Raw genomic sequence first — 19,373 nt, 5'->3', positions numbered from 1 at the left:
TGTGCCTGGCGTCATTCGTTCGGCTTATCTTTTATCGGCCCAAACGAATGTCGCCATCTCGACTCCACATCCACATCCCGGCTGCCTGTGTTGTCGGTTAGCCTGCGGCTTAAATTGAGTGCCAAGCCGTTGTTGGACCACGTAAAATGCCTGGCCACAAAAAAAAGGTAACAAAAACGTAGACAGACAGTTTATTTCGCACGCGCCGGGACTGATAGAAACCGAACCCCACAAAGACAGCGGCAACCAGCCGTAGCATTAAGAGGAGCTCTGGAGGATCTAGAGGAGCAGCAGCAATTTACAGTTGCGCGGCCACGTGACTTACTAAATCAACTTGCCGCTGTCGCTCGCCGGCTATTTGAAGTTGAAGTTTGTTTGTGGCAACAAAAACAACGAAAAGTCTAATTCAAAACCTCGACGTCGGCTCCTGATGACGCCGTCGTCTGGGCGGGCGGCAAAGCGTTGGAAATGTCAGTTTGACAAATCGCGTGCAAAAATCTGTGAAATCTTTTTCACTTTTTTGGCGCACAATTTTGAATGCTGCTGTTTCGCTTGCCGGTTCCTGTTTCAGCCTCAGTTTCTGTTGGATTTGATGTCTTCGCAGCGTTACTGAGGAGTGAGGACACCGCGGTGGCATGCCCCATGTGTTGTTTTGGCGCCTTTGCCACAAAAGCCACCGAACGCCGACGGCGCCTCTTTGGGTAATTTGTTGTGTTTGTCTTGGGCTGCCTTTTTCAGTCCGTTGCCCACGGGCATGGCAAATTTTTTGATTAATCAAAGGACATTTTTTTGTTGATGCGTTAAAGAAGCCTGAATTAATGCAAAAATGATGAGTGGAAATTTGTCAAGCTTATTTACTTCCGTCATTTAATGGGCCCGCGGCACATTGACAGCGGCTGGACGATCCCCAACACACACACACACACACACAGCCAACCGAATTTATCTTTGTTTGCTTTTGCTTTTCTTTTTTTTTGGTCTCACATTTTTTTCCAATTTTTTTCCAGCAGTCCCGAAGCCATTTTATGCATAATTTTTCGGGCCACGCTGGTGTTGGCTCTTATTGTCCACCATTTTTACCTGCGGCCATTGGCCCTTGCATATTTTAGCCGGATTTGTCATAATGCGTTGAATATTTTTCTCTTTCTCTCTCTATGAAAGTGGGTCGAAGCAAGGCGATAGAAGTGTTTGGCGCCTGGTGTGCAAAGTGTTTGGCTTTCTTTTTTTTTGGCTTTGTATTTCGGCAATGCTAAATCGAATCTGGGTTGTTTTTGTTGTATGTTGGTCGCCTTTATCACCGGGCCATAAGCAGGGTAAACGAATTAGATGGGCGAACAGGAAATCTATAGCATAGGCTGCTGAGGGTTTTTTTGAGGAGGTAGCCGGGTCATTGCTACAGATTAAAAAGAAACACCGAAAGAGGGACTATTCATTGCTGCCATCAACTGATAAAAAAAAGAGAGAAGCCGCAGCAGAATATTTTATTAGCTTACAATTTAGTTATCAGTTGTCATTATATTTATTCGTTTTACCTTTAAAATAAAATGCAATTGAGCTTTAAATTTGCTCAATCCAAGGAAACACTTTAACTTTTATATTATAGTTGTGCTTTACCATTTATTGTTTATTTCTCGTACATCGTTTAATACAAATACATTAACATTTCACATACAATAATTAAATTTACTTTTAGTTGCCTTTGATTGTTTTTCATTTTTTTTGCGTGCAAATACATATGAGTATGTGCAATTTTATTTGACTATTTTCTATCATTCACTTTCTTTTTTGTATTATTTTTATGAGATTTACATAGAAATAATTTGCGCTTGTAACTATTTCAAATTTAATTTGCTTAGTGTTTCTCTTTTCTTTTTTTTGTATTAATATTAGGTTTTTTCAAATTCATTTTTTGTGTTTTGCACACATTTTTGGCGATTTTAATACTTTTTCTTGCTTATCAATTCGATTACTAGGATTAATTTATATATATACAAATTCAACTGTTTACCTTGTTAACTTTATCATTTGTGGCATAGTGGACACACTTAAAGGTTGATTTTTGCCGCCTTGCGAAACGAGAAGTTCAGGATTAGGCTAAAATGAAAGCGGCCAAAAGGGACAGCTACTAACTTAAAGTGCAGTGCCAGGGCAGCAACGAGGCCACGCACAACAGCCAGGCGGCAAATGTGGCTGCAAAAGGAATCGCATTAGAGTGTTGATTAGAGGAAGAGTAAAAGAGAGAGAGATAGAGAGCTTACCTGCTCGCACACTGGCACAGGTGCCATTCTCGGTGAAGCGTTGATTGTAGCCGTTGTCCTTGAGCGCCAGAATTGTGGTACGGACTCGACTCTCGCGCCTCAGATTGGCCAGTGCCATGATATCGGCCGTGCATCGCAGCTCGAGCACCTCGCTCTTGCTAATGAACCGCTGGTCATCAATGTGGACACGCAGTTGCAGGTTGCTCGCATAGAGTGGAAAGCCTTCGATGTTGCGTGTGATCTCATTGATTTGCGGTTGCAGGCTGCTCTGTGGTGCCTGTTGCCGAAAAAAAACGAGAATCCAAAATCGAAATGTGAATTGAAACCGAAACTGAAAGGACAAGCATTGGTCATGCTACATGCTGCATGCAACTGCCACACATGCCACACATATAATTTGCGATTTGCATTTATGGGTGCTGCGGCTTTTTGGGGCCAAAATGCTGCTGTCAACGTTGCATTTTGGCCTCTGCCGCAAATATGAAATCAGGTTAACCTGCCCTCAAATATCTAATGGGCAATGGGGACAACGTTGCGTATGTGTGATGTACTTACGGTCTTGTTGTTGATGTACCATGTCAGCCTCGCCGCAGGACTCGACCACTCTGAACTGCAATTGGCGAGCAGCACATCTCGATATTTATAAGAGTGTCGTATGCCTGTGATGAACGGATCGAATTTCGGTAGCACTGCAATAATAATTATTTCAGGGATGAGTTCAAATCCATATCAGAGTGAGTATTTGGCCTAATTTATATATTTATTGTCACTTTAAGCTCTGTTTGGCCTGCAGCACAAGTGCTTGATTATTTTGGGTGATGATCTAACAGAAAATTTGGTTGTGGGTCATAAAGTGTTTTTGTGTACTCTACGCTGGCCAAGCAAGTAAGCAAGCAAGCAAAGTCAACCATTCATCCACCATCCGTTGGCCAAGCCAAACACAAGGAAGCCAAGGCAATAGAATGGAATACAACCACCCAACCACTTAGGTAATTATCAACCCGCCAACAGTCTAAATATTTATTCAAAGTGTTAATTAATCTTTACAAATAATTGCCCAGGACAAACTTTTTTGATGAAAGCAAGAATAATTTGGTTTATTGCGTCGTCGACACACACACACACACACATACAGACAGACACAGATAGAAGCAGTGAAAACAAGGTATCCGTCACCACCAACAGTCTCAGCCTCAGAAACAACAGCAGCAACAACAACAACAACGAGCAACCTCGAGGACGACCACAAAACAGTGGGCAGGACAACAACAACAACAGCAGGAATAACAAGTTGAGCTTCAGTCAAATGAATGCCGACTGCCTCAGTTGTTGTTGTTGTTGATGCTGAAAATTTGTGAAATATGTTGAGAAGCAAAGTAGGTGAAGGAGGTGGAGGAGGTGGCGGTGGATGAGCAGTGGGCAACAAAGCATTGAGGCATATAGGCGCACGGGGTGGGTTGAGGTACCAGGGGCCATCAAAAGTCAGGCAGTCAGCAGTACTATAAACTTTTTTAATTGACTTAATACAAACCACTTTGGTGGAAAGTTTCTGACCTGTTTCAAGTAAAACTTACAGAGGCGATGGCGATGGCAATGACGATGCTGCTGCTGCTGCTGCTTGTACAGCTGAAGTTGATGATTGCGGCCATGTTGTGTCGCTTGGTGGCATCAGATGCATTCGGTGTACAGGTGTGTGCACAGGTGTGTATGTGTATGTGGGTTGGGGGTTCCCAAAAAAGTGGAGTTGCGGTAAGCTGAACTGTGACTGGAATTGGCAACAACACGCACCAGCAACAGCAGCAGCAACAGCAACGAGTATACGAAAATTTTGTACGAAAACAAAGCAATCAACTCGGATAAATAAACCAAAAATACCAAAGTACCAGTAAAACACAAAACAACAAGTAAAACAACAACAGCAGCAGCAACTCAAAACAAACAAAAAAATAAAGAAAGGAAACAAACGACTCCATAGGCAGTTGGGGAAATTGCTCTCTGCCAGCTTGAATGCTAAACGAGACAAACAACAACAACAACAACATCAAGAACAAGAACAACAACATCGACAATAAGATGAAGTCTGTGAAACTGAGGAAACTGAGGTGAAGCACAAGCCCAGCATGCCAAACAGGTGTAGCTCTTTGGGGCCAATGCGGTGTCCGGTTTTTCGGGGAGCACCACACAAATGATGACCCCATATTAAAAAGTCAAAAGTGGACAAGGGCTAAGGGTAAATGTTGTTGTAGCTGAAGTTGCCAAGCGCGGCTTGCCCTTCAAAACCAAACAAAAAAAAAAAACGAAACACAAAAGGTGGCTGTGGAAATCTCTGAAGTAATTAGGTGTGGCACAGGCTTGTCCACGCGTTTTTGTGCTCTAGACACAGATCACATCCTGAGCGAAACTTTCAAAAGTTAATCAGTGGGGTGGCGACACATGGCACGCAACTAAGCGGAAAAATATTTGCACTGTAAAGTTTTTTTCGAGCAGCAGCGCTTTTTCGAGCATCATCAAAGAGCACACACACACATAGACACAAGCAGGTGATTGCCGTTTGGAAAATCGACACAAAGTCATTCTCAGACCGCTTCCCTTGCAGCGATCTACACTTTGCACGTTTTGTCCAAAGTTTTTACAGGTGGGTTAGGTTGGCTAACTGAAGCTTGACGATGGCGATGGCGATGGCACTTTAGTGACAAAATTCCCAAGTTGATTGTTGGTCTGTCAACAGCTTCGCAAACCATTGAAACAAAAAACTGGCTACACAATCCACACAACAGAGAGCAGCGAGCTACACTAGAGTACACAACACTACACTATGCTACAAGGCATGGCATTAACTCGAAACTACGTGCTGCACTGGACATGCGGCACACACTCACTCACTCACACACACACATTGTTCTCTTGCAGCTGCAACATCATCAGTGCGGTGTGGCCATGGAATGAGGGGCGACAGCGGGGGTGGTGTGATGTGGTGGTGATGCTTTGGTGGTGGTGCTTAAACTTTGTCGCCAGCTCGTTGATGAAGTTTGATGCCATGGCTGCTTGGTTGGCTTTTATATTCGTAATACTTCAGCTCCTCATTTCATATATGTATGTATGTATGTGTTGCTTGGATTGTGTTTTTTATGTCTCTCACACACATACACACACACATGAACATAAAATTAAAATGGCGAATTGAAGGTGGCATATGCCAAAAATTGCTGCTTGCTGCTTCGGGGGAGAAATTCAGTCATTTTGTTATATGTTATATGGCGGTCAGTTTATGAGTCCCTTGTTTGTTATTGAAAAATTTTTATTACACAAAAGGAAACGAAACGGAACCGAACAAGATTAAATACAATAATAAAGCATTAGTCGTGAATGTCACAATATCAGTTGGCCATAAAAAAATATGATTACATCTCAACCAAAACTTAAATTAAATAGTTTCAGCAAAATGTAATACTTAAAATTTTAGATGAACGTTCACTTAAGTTATATTTATTGTGAATAAAAATGCCAATTAACTTGCAAGGCAACCATCGCTTTTTGATGGTTAAATTTGGAATGCGATTTGGATCTAATTTAGTCTTTGTTATTTGCATGTTGAACAAGTTAAGCGTGGCTTACTTTGCCTTGCCTACCTCTGTAGTATAATAAGTACAATAGATAAAACTCGGAATTGACATGCAAATATCACACAGACAAGAGGACGACTGGAGGAGGCGAACAAGCACAGAAGAAGAAGAAGCAGAAGAAAACATCCAATTAAAGGCGAAATTCAAATACGAAAATGCGAATTCAAATTTGATTGTTACGCGTAAACAAATGCTTAAGTGCGCATTATGCAAATCAATACTCTTAAAGTAGCGTCAATAAATAACCACCACTCCCCCCGTCTCTCTCACGCTCTCTATCTACGTTTGCCCGCAAAACTGAAGAAGTAAAAAGTACCAAGCAACCGAGAAACAAATCGCTGAGCAGGAAAATTGCGACAAATAAATCATTTTGAGCCGTCGTCGTCGTCGTTGGCGTCGTGCAACACACAAAAGACATAAGCGGGCCATTTTCATTTGCGTCAAATGACATTGGGCTAGAATCAATTGATTTGAATTTCAAAGCGTTGCGCGCTGGCCCCAAACGCCGCATACCACATTGGGCCACAATCAGCGCGGAGGGCCACGACCGCAGTGTGCCGCGGCATCATGTACGCTGCCAATCAAAGCGAGTGCGACTCTCTGAGTTCAAAATGGCGCCCAACATGGCCAGCGGCACCGACGGCGACGGCGACGGAGGCAGCGGCGTTGACATTAACAAGCCCCAACTACAGTTCCCCAAGTGCCACAAACGAGTTGGCATTGTTATTGCTGTTGCTGTTTCGGTTTGTGTTGTTGGCCCTGTTGCCTAGGCCATGCACGTGACAACGGAGATGCTGCTTTTGGGAAGATTATAAATTGATTCGTAGCAAGCACACAATTGAGTTGAATTTGTTGGCAGGTGGTGTGTGTGGGGTGTGTGGTGTGTGTGTGTGTGTGTGTGTCTGTGTGTGGGTGGCCAGGATTTATTAACAATCATTACTCATACAAATGGCTGACGCGTGTCACAATTTTGCAGCATTTATGCGGCAGCCTTTGAACTGTGTACGCGCCTCCTTCCATCTGTCCGCTTGTCTGTCCGTCACTTCATTCGTCCTGCCTACTGCCTACTGCCGAGTGCCTACTACACTGTCTGCCAATGCCAATGATAAATGAAAAGGAGTTGAGCTCACCCCGCGGGGCGGCGACCCGTGCAAAGACCATTTATAATTTTATTAAGTGTTTGCAAAATTGCACATAATTTGTTGTCTTTGTGCGAGAGCACACACATAAATCATACGGAGTAAACAGTAAAAATTACCAGACAAAGATTCGTGAGATAAAGTGAGCAAAAGAGAGAGATCAGGGTAATGACATTTGCTACCTACCGCCAACGGTCATATTGGCCGACTTATCGATCAGCTTGAACTCGGGCGCATCGCCGGATACCTCACAGCGATACTGGCCGGACGAGTGCACATTTAGTTTCTCCAGCTCCACGTTGCAGATGAATTGATTGCAATGCGACGAGCCGTCGGCGATGGTGACACCTTTGACGGGAAACCAATTTGTTGTCGGCGGTGTTAGCGGCGAATATCTGCAGAGAGAAAGAGAGTGAGTGAGAGAAGACATAGACCGAAAAAACATTCAGATAAAGAGACACTTCACAGCGACTGCAACTGCGACTGCGACAGAGAAAGAGAAAGAGTAAGAGAGACGGAGAGAGACGGAGAGCGACTCGAGTGCTGCGCAAAAATCGAATCCATGAAATATTTATGAGCGCATGCAAAAAGGTTTTCGATTTCTGCATTTTGCGGCAACGTTGCCGCAAATGGCGTGCAAATAAAAATCCATCGATTTGCCGATTTGTAGCCGCATTTCGCGTCGCGCTCTCAACGATTTTTATTATGAATACTCCGAGTGCGAGTGCGAGTACGAGTGCGAGTATTATGCAGTTTTCAATGGTTTCGCCTCTGCTGCATTTTCTGCTTGAGGCTTAGTCTTTTCAACTCCATCAATTTATCCAAAAATAAAATATAACAAAAGAATGACAATAAAATTCAAATTGCATAGCCACCCGCCACATACATTGCATATTCAGATATACTATACGATATAGCAGAGCTGTAATCTGCGCATAATTTGTGGAATTCAAAATTCCCATTTCCATGTGCAAAACGCTTCGCTTGATTCTGTTTGGTAAATATTATAAGAAACTTGTGAACGCTAAACTAAAATTGATGGCCATGATTATCTTTGCAACTGCTTTGCTTTTAAAGTCTACATTACATATTTATTTTATTTTTGCATTTTATGATGCCAATTGAAGTATTTTTTTTATGATATTATGCGCTAACAAATTCGTTTGAGCGTAAATTCCAACCCCATGAGTACTAGTTTCTTTTTGCTGTGCAATAGTGCAAGAATATATTACTTTAACAGTTCAATTTCAAATAAATATTCAATAAATACTTTTTAACAAAAGGATATTATTACAATTGTTTTGCATTTTTTTGTAGCGTAGAAAAAAGAAAAACCGATTGGAAGTAGTCTATCAGCTGATACCCTTCACTCAAGATATATTTAAAGCATGCTAGAAAGCTACAGTCGAGTATGCCAAATATACTGAAAATATACCACAAAATACTAAAGTATATCGAGGAATATATTTGGATTATCAAAATATACCATAGAGTACAAAATATTCCAGATTTCCAGTTCATATTTATATCTATATGGACATATGGCTATATCGTCTTGTCTATTGACTCTGATCAAGAATTTATGTAGATGTAGATGACTCCATCTGTCTGTTACATACATATCCTGCAGGCACAAAGTATAAATAGCAATGTATAAATAATAAAAATCGTATTTTAAATGAATTTTATAAGCTACAAACGCTATCAATACCACTCAAAAAAATACTGAGTAAAAAATTATATGATCTGTTGCATAATATAATTTTCTTCTGAATGCACTTTTAGCGTGCCTTAGGGAAAGTCAATTATGTAATTGAAATACTTTTTCCACTGCTTTTTGTTAACCTAAACGCTTTGTTAAAAATTCTCATTTAGCAATCAGTTGATAATGCATTTGTTAATATTGTAGATTGCAAATGAAAACATTTGAAATTTAAGTGTTGCAATTACTGTCAACGGTTGATACATATTCGAATGTAGTATCTATTATCCAAAGACATTTGCAATAAAACCGCAATGTCAAATACAGTTGAAAATGGCAATAAAAATGAAATAGAACATAATGTGTCAAAAACAATAAGCCGGTTGGCAAAAGCAATGCAAATCGCATGTGGTTAACGAAGATTAAATACGACATTTTTGAAACTGTGTATCACATTTTATTTATTTATATTTTTTTTGGTAAGTGTCCTCGAATCGATATAATCCATTAAACTAATTGCTTGACTGGCGATATTAATAGGGCTTTAAAATCAATAACAAACGTGGCCTAAAAAAGGATTTGTGTATGTTTGTGTGTGTATGTGGTGCACACAAAATACTGGGAAAATTTTGCGCTCGATTAAGCCCAACCAATGACCAGCAATTAAGCCAGTTAAATAAAAAGTGCTCTTCACACATATTTGAACGCGAGCCGTTAAGGGGCCGTTATGAACCGATGGTGAGGAGGGGCATGGGGATTGGAATGGGAATGCAGCAGATTGTGGAAGGGCGTCAGCTGAACTGTCGAAATGGCAACGTCATCTGAGCGCAATTGCTGGCGCCCATAAAAATCCATTTCAATTAAGCATTTAAATTAGTCGCGACACTTTCAAGCGTTCGAGTGTATACACTACACTCACCTACGTGTATCTGCCTGCCCCTTGCTGCACCCATCTGGCATCACTTTGTTGCGGACAGTGTTGCAATTTCATGACGTTTTCAATTTACACCATAAAATCTGCATGAATGCGCCGACACACTCGCCGGACCATTTTATTATATCGAGCCGAGAGAGCCGAAAATATTTTTATGGCACTTTTTTATTTGTTTTACAGCCGCAGCCACAGCACAGTAGAGTTGGCATCGAGCTTACCGTACGCTTACCTGAAAAATTCCTGGCCATCCTTATACCATTTGACAGAGTTGAGGGTCCGATTGCCCATTTCATAGCTGCAGAACAGTTTGGCCTTTTGTGCGACATCGATAATGCGCGGGACGGAGAGGCTCGATAGATGCAGTGCGTCAATGGGCGCCACAGCTGCAATGAAATGCGTGCAGTGATTGCCGTATTAATCAACAAACTTTCAATGACTTCAACTTCATGAATGAACTTTCCAGTGACTTGTTTACTACAATAATAAAATGCTTATCGTATTTAATAAAAAGATTTAATGCCCAAAGTAAGCCACCTTAAAGTCAGCTAACTTCGGCAATAAAATTGTGCATAAACAATAAGTTTATTAAACTTGAACTTAAAATGCTTAGTCACTAAAGTTATAAAATAGTTGATGTATTCTTTAAAATATGAATAATATTAACAAACAAGAAGGAGTCGAGTGTGCTCGGCTGGGAGATACCCGCTACCCATTTGAAATATAAGCAAAACTGTGCAGTATTATTTTTAAAATATACCTACTTAATATACTGAAAAATACTAAAGTATCAAGATATATCGATATACTACAATGTACATCCAAAATATATAATGGAGTGCAAAATATTGTCAAAAGTATTAAAAGATATATTTAGCTTACTTTAACTTTAAATTCTTATTCACTTAAAAAATAAGAAAGGAAGTATATCTGTCAACATATTAATATGAATAACAAATAATACAATATTATTACTGTGTAAAAATACTTTGGCTATTGATTTAAACTAAAGTCAGATAGCATTCTCAAAAAATTTGATTTGTTAATTATATGTTTAGTTAAATTCATCTAACTTTTTTAAACACTTAAATAATATAATCGTGTTTTCATGAAAGTATTAATAATCATATGAATAAAATCATATAACTTTGTTATTATCTTCTCTATTTTACGTTTATCTTTGACATATAAGATAAACAGATAAAATTGTCAAAAAATAGTGTGTAATTATTATATTTAGTTAACTTTCAATTAAAATTGTAATCCTTTAAATAAAAAGAACCTTGAAGTATTTATGAAAATATTATTAATAATAATAAATCGTATAAGTTTGATACTATAAGTTTTTGACCTTTGCCTTAAGTCTTTTTTAAATAGCTCTGAGATTATTAATAATAATAAATCGTATAAGTTTGATACTATAAGTTTTTGACCTTTGCCTTAAGTCTTTTTTAAATAGCTCTGAGAGTTCTGACTTGCCTTGAACTCGTTGTTCGCCTTTGATCATGTTTAAGGGTCAAAAATATGTGCAAGGATTCTCTTTTTCACACTGGCCGAAAGGGCAGCCGCTTTTTTTTCGCACATTTATTATTGCATTTAAGCGAGCATTTCGCAAATGCAAAGGCCATGAATCAAATGGCCGGCCTCGCGCCCAACGTGGGTTTTAATTAAGTTTATTTTACTTGGCTTGATAATAAAAATTACTGAAATGAGTGCGAGGCTGGCAAAAGGGCGAGTGAGAAAGAGAGAGAGAGAGAAAGACAGTGAAAGGAGGGGAAATAGCATTGGGCGTGCTGATGTGGTTGTGGTATTGCAGTCATTATTGTTGTTATTCCTGTTGTTGTATGTTTTATATCTGAACTATGAACTTTTGCGAACCGACAAAATAATTAGCATGGTCCATCTCCCGCTCTCTCGCTCACACACATTTTCGCTGTCTCTTTCTATCTTTGAGTGTGATACACAGAGTGCGGAAGCAACAGTTTTTCATTTGTTTATGCCCGAGTTCCGTTACAGGGTCGGATTTAATGGTCCTGGGCAACGGCTTGAACGACGGCTAATTACAACAAACAGCAGACAAACAAAAATTAACTTATGTGCTCCATAAATCAGCCAAGTAATATAACTTTTTTCCCGGCAGTGTCTTGACATATAGAACTACTGATAAGTTGCTCATAAACTTTGCGAAATTATAATTAAATCAAATTCCATTTCACATAAAGTGAAGATGATTTTGATAAGTTTATGACTTGATATGAATTATAATGTTAAGTATAAAGAGTTCAGGCAAAAACAGTTAATAAACAAAATTGTAACAAGTTTGCATAGTTTATGTACAAATTTGTTAATAAACTTTTTTCTTGACCCCTTTTGATTATACATAAGTAAGTATTTTATTAGCATACTATTTCCATAGAAACATTTAAATGCAATCATATGATCAAATATGCAAATGAAAGTGCTAAATGATAAATATTATATATGTTTATTGTAATGTGTACATACATGTGTATTTACAAGTATTTACCATTTTTTGCGCATTTAATTCATTCATTCGCCATTTTTATTTTTTATTATTTGTTTACAATATTTTGTTTTGTTTGCATGGAAAATTAAGTACGCTTGACGCAAGCGATTAAGTATTTATTTTTGTGTATTGTGGCTGATGAGCATTAATGCGGCTTTAATATTGATAAATTTAAGTCCTTTCGAGCTTAACGCAATTTGCCACTCGCAAAAGTTGGCCGACAAATTGCTTTATGTTTAGCCAGGCCAATGCACATTACTCATAATGACGAGCAAAAAATTCGATTAGCTTAGAAAGCAATTAACATGCTAAGCATACAGACGCACATATACGGATGGAGGAGAACTACTGGCTGAAAGAAATTAAAAAGGATTTCTGGCCAAATGACGAGGTGATTTGTGGGCCACAAGTATGCGAGAATGTATGTGTAATATGCTCAGTCTAAATCTGGCTTAAGTCGCCAGCTTGGGGGCAAGTCGTCGTGCGTTTGTTTTGGCTTTCTTTTTGGCTCCACTTGCTGACTGATTGTCGGTCAGTTAATATCACTCAAGCATGAGAGCTGCCTTGGCGACGCCCGCTGACAGATAGCCAAGCCGGCCATGTGAGCAGGCGATGAGTTGGCCAAAAGCCAACATATATATAGTACGGCTATAAGATAATGAATGCGTTGACGTTCAAGCATTTAATGTGCCGAAACAATGATGAATTAGTGACGAGACAGAAACTTCTCAAGCGCAAAATAATGAGGCGTTTGCTTGCCCTTAGTCTCCGCTCTCCGTTCCTCGTCTTTAGCCACAGACAGAGGGCTTTCGACATGGCCCAAAACTCAGTGTGCGGGCAATTTGCTTTGAATTTACTTGATTGCCGGACGGAATTTGGCGCCATTTATGTTTCAGGCAGCATGAGTGTGTGTGTGTGTGTGTCTTCGTCAAACGGTGTATTAAATTTGCACAACAGCATCAGCCTGCTCGGAATTTTCGATTAAAGAAGACAGGCACCGAAAAACGAGCATTTCGTATTTAAATTTTCAAACGCCAAGTGCTTCACGTGCTCGCCATATTAACTTGATGGCAATACTCGTATATCTGACCCAGGTATCAGGCTAGCACAGTATCCTTATTCTTGTGTATCCACAACACAAACACTCTCTGCAAACCGAATTTGTCTTTGTCATCGCCATTGACATTGACATGTGGTTCAGTTTTTGTCTACTCTCCTCCTAAGACGTCGTTATGTAAGCCTTGAGATGATAGTTCACATTACCGCTTCGACTTTATTTTCTTAGGGTGCTTGCTGCATGAAGCTCTTCAAAAAAATAATAGAAATTATATTTACAAATAATATATGGCATGTCATGTCATTGAACAATCTGTTTCTCTGCACTTGCAATTTCATTAGATTATTACATTATTTTATTTATTAAGAGTATGTGCAATTCGTATTTATTTACCACTCACAATGTCACTAGCGCCCATCTTAAGTTCCGTATGTTATTGTAAGAAAAATGAACCACATTTCATCATAGTACAAAGCTGGAGTAACACACTTTTATTTTTCTTTGGGGCCACAAACATTTTCAGTGGCTTTTCGGAGAAAATTCATCATAGTTTTGTTGTGTGGGCTTTTGACAGCTTTGCCGGAAAATTAAAGGGAAAAACTTAAAGGCAAAAGTAAGTTTGTTGGAATATGTGCGTGTGAGATTTGTGCTCTCATCACAAGTTTTTGACAGTTTTGTGAGCAGCGGATATACAACGTGTATGCTATGCTGATGGATTGTTTTGGGGGCTAGTGCTTTGTTGCCATGCCTTGTTACTGGGTTGCACACAGACAGCTGCAAGTTGGTTGCAAGTTAATGTGAAGCTAAAATGCTTAAAGTATTTTACGGAGTCTGATGCGAGAGACTGCAGAGTAAAATTATGTATAAATTGTAGATAAATATGTAATCAGATGAGCAACTAGCTACAGATGCTCTACGAAATATTATACCTTAACAGATTTGCAAGGAAAAGTTGTAACGAGTCGACAGTTGATTGCATAAGGACTCTGCATCCGCATCCTAGCTATATAATACAGCCAAGCAGACTGAAAGACAGACAGACAGACTGACGGACGGACGGACAGACCAAGCGACCAACTGAGACGGCAAGTGGGTAATAGTTTCAGGTAAAAGCCTGTAAACGAGCAAACTGGCACAAACGAGCAGCAAGCTGAATGCTGATGATGATGCTGTTGCTGCCGCTGTCGCTGCCGATATTGCTGCTGTTGCTGCTGCTGGTCGTGGAGGGGGCAACGGTGAGGGCAACGGTGTGGATGCTCGATATCCAAGGCATCTGTGGCAAATGTAGCTCGAGTCGTAGATATAAAGTCATTGAGTTGGAAACTGTTTGCCAGTGCCAAGCCAGCAAAAGGCTCAAGTACCAGCAACAGAAGCAGCAGCAGAAGAAGAAGCATCACCACCATCATAACCACTTCCAGCAGTCGCCTGAGTAACAGCAGTTTTCTCTGCATCGCCCATTCGCTGCTTCTTTTATTTATTACATGGCGTATACGCAATATTTGCACACGCCGTAGTCCCAGCGCAGATATGCAGCAAATGCATTGTTTATATTCTGTTTCTCTTTTTTGTTGTCTCACAATTTCGCCTCTACTTCGGTTTTTTTTTTATTGTTGCATTTGTTTTTTGTTTTCTTTTTTGGCAATTTTGTAATTGTTTCCTATTGTTGAAGGGCTTGCAACTTTTTTTTTTAATCATTTTTATAAATTTCCACAGTTGCATTCGCCCAACAAAAAGTTGTGGCGAAATTTTTGAATAGGCAACGCCCAGTAACCTTTTTCATTCTGGCTCCTCCTTTGGCTGCCTCTATTCTCCATTCTCCATTCTCTATTTTCGCTTTTCCTTTTTCTTTTAATTAAAACGAACTCTCAATACAATATGCCCGACCGTGTGGAGCGGGTTGGGCCCTGGAGAAGGGCATCCAAGCTTCGTTTGCCTTTTTGTTTGCTGTTAATTTTTTGCGAGTTCTGCTCCTGTTTTGTTGTTGTTGTATTTTTGTGCCACTGTTTTCTTTTTTGGCGTGTCTTTTGTTAGATTTTCCACGTCTCGTCGGGACACGTTGTTGCGCCCGTTGTAGTTTTTGTTGTTATTACAGTCCCAGCAGACGCTTGTGTTTATTTATTGTGGATTTCAACAGCAAAAGTTGCAAACTAAAATTAGTAAAATGGGGTTTGCATAGCTGATGTGTCCTACAAAATAGTACTATATATACCTAGTATATATACACCTAACGAAACTGTTTGAAAAGTGTGCCAATTGCAGAAGTTATTAGCTCTTGGGATTGCACAGTTCTATAATATTAAAGTCATTGTGTGTGTAAAATAAAAAAGAAATGGACAGCAATTAAATTTGACTTTAATGAAAATAACAATTTAAGGCTAAAGCGTTGAGAGCGTTGAAAACTCTGAAAGCAATTTCGTTGTTTATGGTTAATTCAAAAACTAGATTGAAACTTATGCTTTAAATGGCAAAACTAAACGCTTGGCAAACCAAAGCTAAGCAGTTAACAAAAGATCATTAACGGCAAGGTAAAAAACAGAAATCCTTGGCCAGTTATCGGAATACTTTACCTGAGAGTTTTCTGACGGCGAGAAAAAGGAAGGAAAAGTGGCAACAGAGCGAGAGAAAAGTGCAACAAGCACTTGAGAAACTTTTCTCATTTAACGCTGAGGCAAACTGAAAAGCTACTCAAAATCTATTTGAGTTTAGTTTGGGTTGGGTGTAGGTGAAAGTGTGGGGGAAAAATACGAAAAAAAAAAACATTGGACACTTACGAGTGCGAACCGAGACAAGTACAAGTAATAACAAAATATTACATTTAAACGAATAAAAATAGAACAAAGTTTGCAATTGACAGTCATTAAAGTTGGTCGAGAGCGATGCGAAGAAACCAGGCAAATATCAATATCAAATATCAATGCAATCAATAAATGTTACACCAGCAAACTGTTGCCATATTTACTTATTTTTTCTGCCAAACACTATGGGAATGTAATTGATGTTGAGTTTTGGGCTTCCTGAAGCATGTCTTTCCTGATGCTTGCTCTCTACACGACCTTATGCTTTTAAAGCAGAGTTACACACATGTCTGTGCGAATATTTTTCATTCTTTTCACATCAGCGCAAATGTCACGCATAATGTTTAAGAAAAGCAAATATATATAAATGTATGTGTGTCGTATATATTATATTCATTTGATGCTATTCTGCGCAGCGTTGTTTTTCCACATCGTCTCCTTATTTTGCAAAAGTCAAATATTAGCTGAAAAGTTGAGAAAGTTTTCTCAAGCAATTTTTCGCTTACATTTTAGCAGCAGCAGCAACAGCAACAGCATCAGGAGCACCGACAGCTCCAAGGCAGCCTGCTCCTGGTGTTGGTCCTGCTCCTGGTCCTGGCGTGTCCTGGCCATGATGCTGCTTGGTCCTGCTCCTCCTGGTCTATCTGTCAGCAGACGGAATGCTGTTGGCATTTCCTTCACTTCTGCTCCCTCTTCGATTCTTATCTACTTAGTTTTCTCAGAGCGTCTGCCACTGTCGGTTTTCTTTCTTTTCTTTTTTTGATACGTTTATACGTTTTGCTTTTACCATCTCTTTTCTTTTCGTTACGTTTCAGTTCAGCGTTTCTTTGCTCTTCGGCTCTGCCACGCGTTTCAGTTTCCCCCAAAGTGCATTAAAAAATATTGTTGCTGCATGGTCGGATACGAACTGCGCGTATCATTTTTGATAAAATTCATGGTAATTGTTTCAACTGTGAATTTATCGAAGTTTTTCATGTTACGCACAAACTTTGCCCTGCTCGGCAGCCAGCCAGGCATTGCTTTTTATGGCGAAAGATGTGGCTGGCGATGTGGGAACTCTGATGGCAACTCCAACGAAATTCTTGCGATGGGATAATGGAGACTAAAACATCGTCATGCTTTTGCTTGCCTTTTCCTGCTTGCAGAGTGTGAAGGAAGAATATGAATGCGGAATGGCGGAACAGAAATTAAGTCTTTAAAATTCATTAAATTAGAGGGTTAATTGCACATGAGTTTGCAATAACAGATTGACGCATAAAAAATGCGCACTTTGATTCCCCAATCAAGTGTGAAAATCATTTTCAATATTTGCGTTAGACGGAGTCGGTTTATATATAAGATGTTGGTAGTAGATCCTTAGAGAGAGACAGAGACATAGAGTAAGCGAGAAACTAGGAAGGAGCCCAGTAGTGTACACTATATCAAAGTTGAACTTTTATCACTGTTTGCCACCATGCCACCAACGAAAAGTTGCAACTTTTAATTTAAAAAACTCCCCGCGCCGCCCTTGGAAACTGTCTCAGTTCTGGCAGCCACAACATTTACATTAACTTTTGACCTTATCACAACAAAGCCAATAGAATCAATTTTGGCCCCCCCCAAACGAGAACAACAAAAGAAGCCCGCAATGCCAGCACATTGCTGTACTGTGGTCTTCGTCCTTCTGCTGCTGCTACTGCTGGCTCTCGTTTTTGTCCTGGTCGAGCCGTAGCACGCACTTAGCAGACAGGGCAGAAAAGGGCAACAGGCTAAATGGGAAAGTGGTGTGAGTGGCCTTGAGTTGTCTCAACTGCACATGGTAGAACTCACATTTACAGCCACAGTTACAGCTACAGCTACAGATACAGCTACATCTGTACAGTTGGAGGCAAGTAGTATATTATTGCCAATAATACAAATGCTAAGGGTTAAAGTTTCCAGTTTGCAGCACAAAAGACAGATAAATGTCTGTTGTTTTAGCTGGCAAACTGTTTTTGCACCAAGCATAAGAAGAACGATGGCCAAATGTACTTAGCTTATGCAACTGTGCTAGCAAACTATTATTATCAGTTAGTCCAAAGAAACTTTGCCCTCGGGATTGCTGCTTAAGTTTGCTACATAAATCGCTTGTGTGTAAAATAATATGTTCAACGAAGAATTTAATTGAAACACACTATGTTGGATTTTGTGTGTGTGTGTGTGCGTGTGGTCATTCGACGTGGTGTGGTTGTAATTCCACAAGCTGTATAGAGACCGCTATCAGCAAATAATGTGGCAACCTGTGGCGTATTTTCACCTGTTAATCAAATGGTATTATAATTAAGCAAAGAGTTCAACTGAAATGGTTGCATACAGATAGTTTGTAATGCTTAAATATATTTCAACTTCTAATATTTGTTATTAAGTATAATTTATTTTAATGTTTAAAGGGAAAAGGTTTTCTTCAGTTAGTTATTAATACAACTCTATTATAAATTACTCAACAAACTTTACAATTTAATGGCAGTTGCAGTTCTTTTTATCAGCTTTAATCGATTTGCTCAAGGTGTGTCCTTTTGCTACAAAGTATATGCCGTTAAAGGCATATTTCATATTAAATTATTACCGAAGTACGTGGAACACGCTGGCACACAGAAGATGATGGGAATACAATAACAATAGTTGCAAAACTGAAGCATATTTTAGGAGTACTAAGGGAATAGACGAGCTACGTGTGAAGGGTGTACAAGGAGCGCAAGGAGGCAGAATCTTGATTCGAACTTATGGCTGTTCAAGTCGCAGTTGCAGAATGTAAAATTTATTGTTGGGTCTGGTGAAAAAGTGCGCTGACTGTGGAGCTGAAGCTGGAGCTGGAGCTGGTACGTGGCCGAAGTACTGCCTGGAAGCTACATGAGATTATGATTAATTGTTGTATATGCAGGGGCACTGTGGGCGTGGCACGTGTGACAAAGCGCAACGGTCAACGACACGAGTGTGCAGCAAAGTAAATAGAGCAGAAGAAAGATAGAGAGATGCGGAAAGAAAGATAGTGTGAGTGCGAGACTGAGAGTGAATGAGAGGCAGTCGGTAGCTCAATGCTGCCACGCTTGCCACATAAATATGAAGCTGAGTGACATTGCGAGGGCATTAAAAATTAATTTACTTGCAACATGACTAACTGCCTAGCTGGCTTTCGCTGGCTTTAGCTGAGCTTATGCCGCATGCCACATGCCACATGCCACAAAGTATGCGCTACTCGCGCTAATATTTCACGCTCATTTTTGCGTAATTTAAAAACATCAAATATCCAATTAAACTTGCCACAAGCATTCATCCTCAATTTATAATAATTACAAACTAATTAACTGTGATCCCTGCGCCAA

General features: G+C 39.7%; 1 protein-coding gene across 1 annotated transcript in view; it reads right to left on the bottom strand.

Moving 5' to 3' along the window:
* Positions 1-1,609: 1,609 nt before the first annotated feature.
* The window catches only part of LOC132787125 (uncharacterized), a 43,874-nt gene continuing 26,110 nt past the window's right edge, over positions 1,610-19,373 (bottom strand). The window contains exons 3-7 of the mRNA XM_060794027.1: positions 9,886-10,039; positions 7,207-7,415; positions 2,814-2,947; positions 2,259-2,535; positions 1,610-2,190 (exon numbers count right to left, since the gene is read on the bottom strand). Of these exons, the coding sequence (XP_060650010.1) occupies positions 2,126-2,190; positions 2,259-2,535; positions 2,814-2,947; positions 7,207-7,415; positions 9,886-10,039 (839 nt within the window). The 3' untranslated portion in view covers positions 1,610-2,125. The remainder of the gene's footprint in view (positions 2,191-2,258; positions 2,536-2,813; positions 2,948-7,206; positions 7,416-9,885; positions 10,040-19,373) is intronic.

This window comes from Drosophila nasuta, chromosome 2R, assembly GCF_023558535.2.
Source record: "Drosophila nasuta strain 15112-1781.00 chromosome 2R, ASM2355853v1, whole genome shotgun sequence".
In the NCBI taxonomy this organism is placed as follows: Eukaryota; Metazoa; Arthropoda; class Insecta; order Diptera; family Drosophilidae; genus Drosophila; species Drosophila nasuta.
Note: the sequence above shows the minus strand (reverse complement) of the source record. Positions and strands in the feature narration are given on the sequence as shown.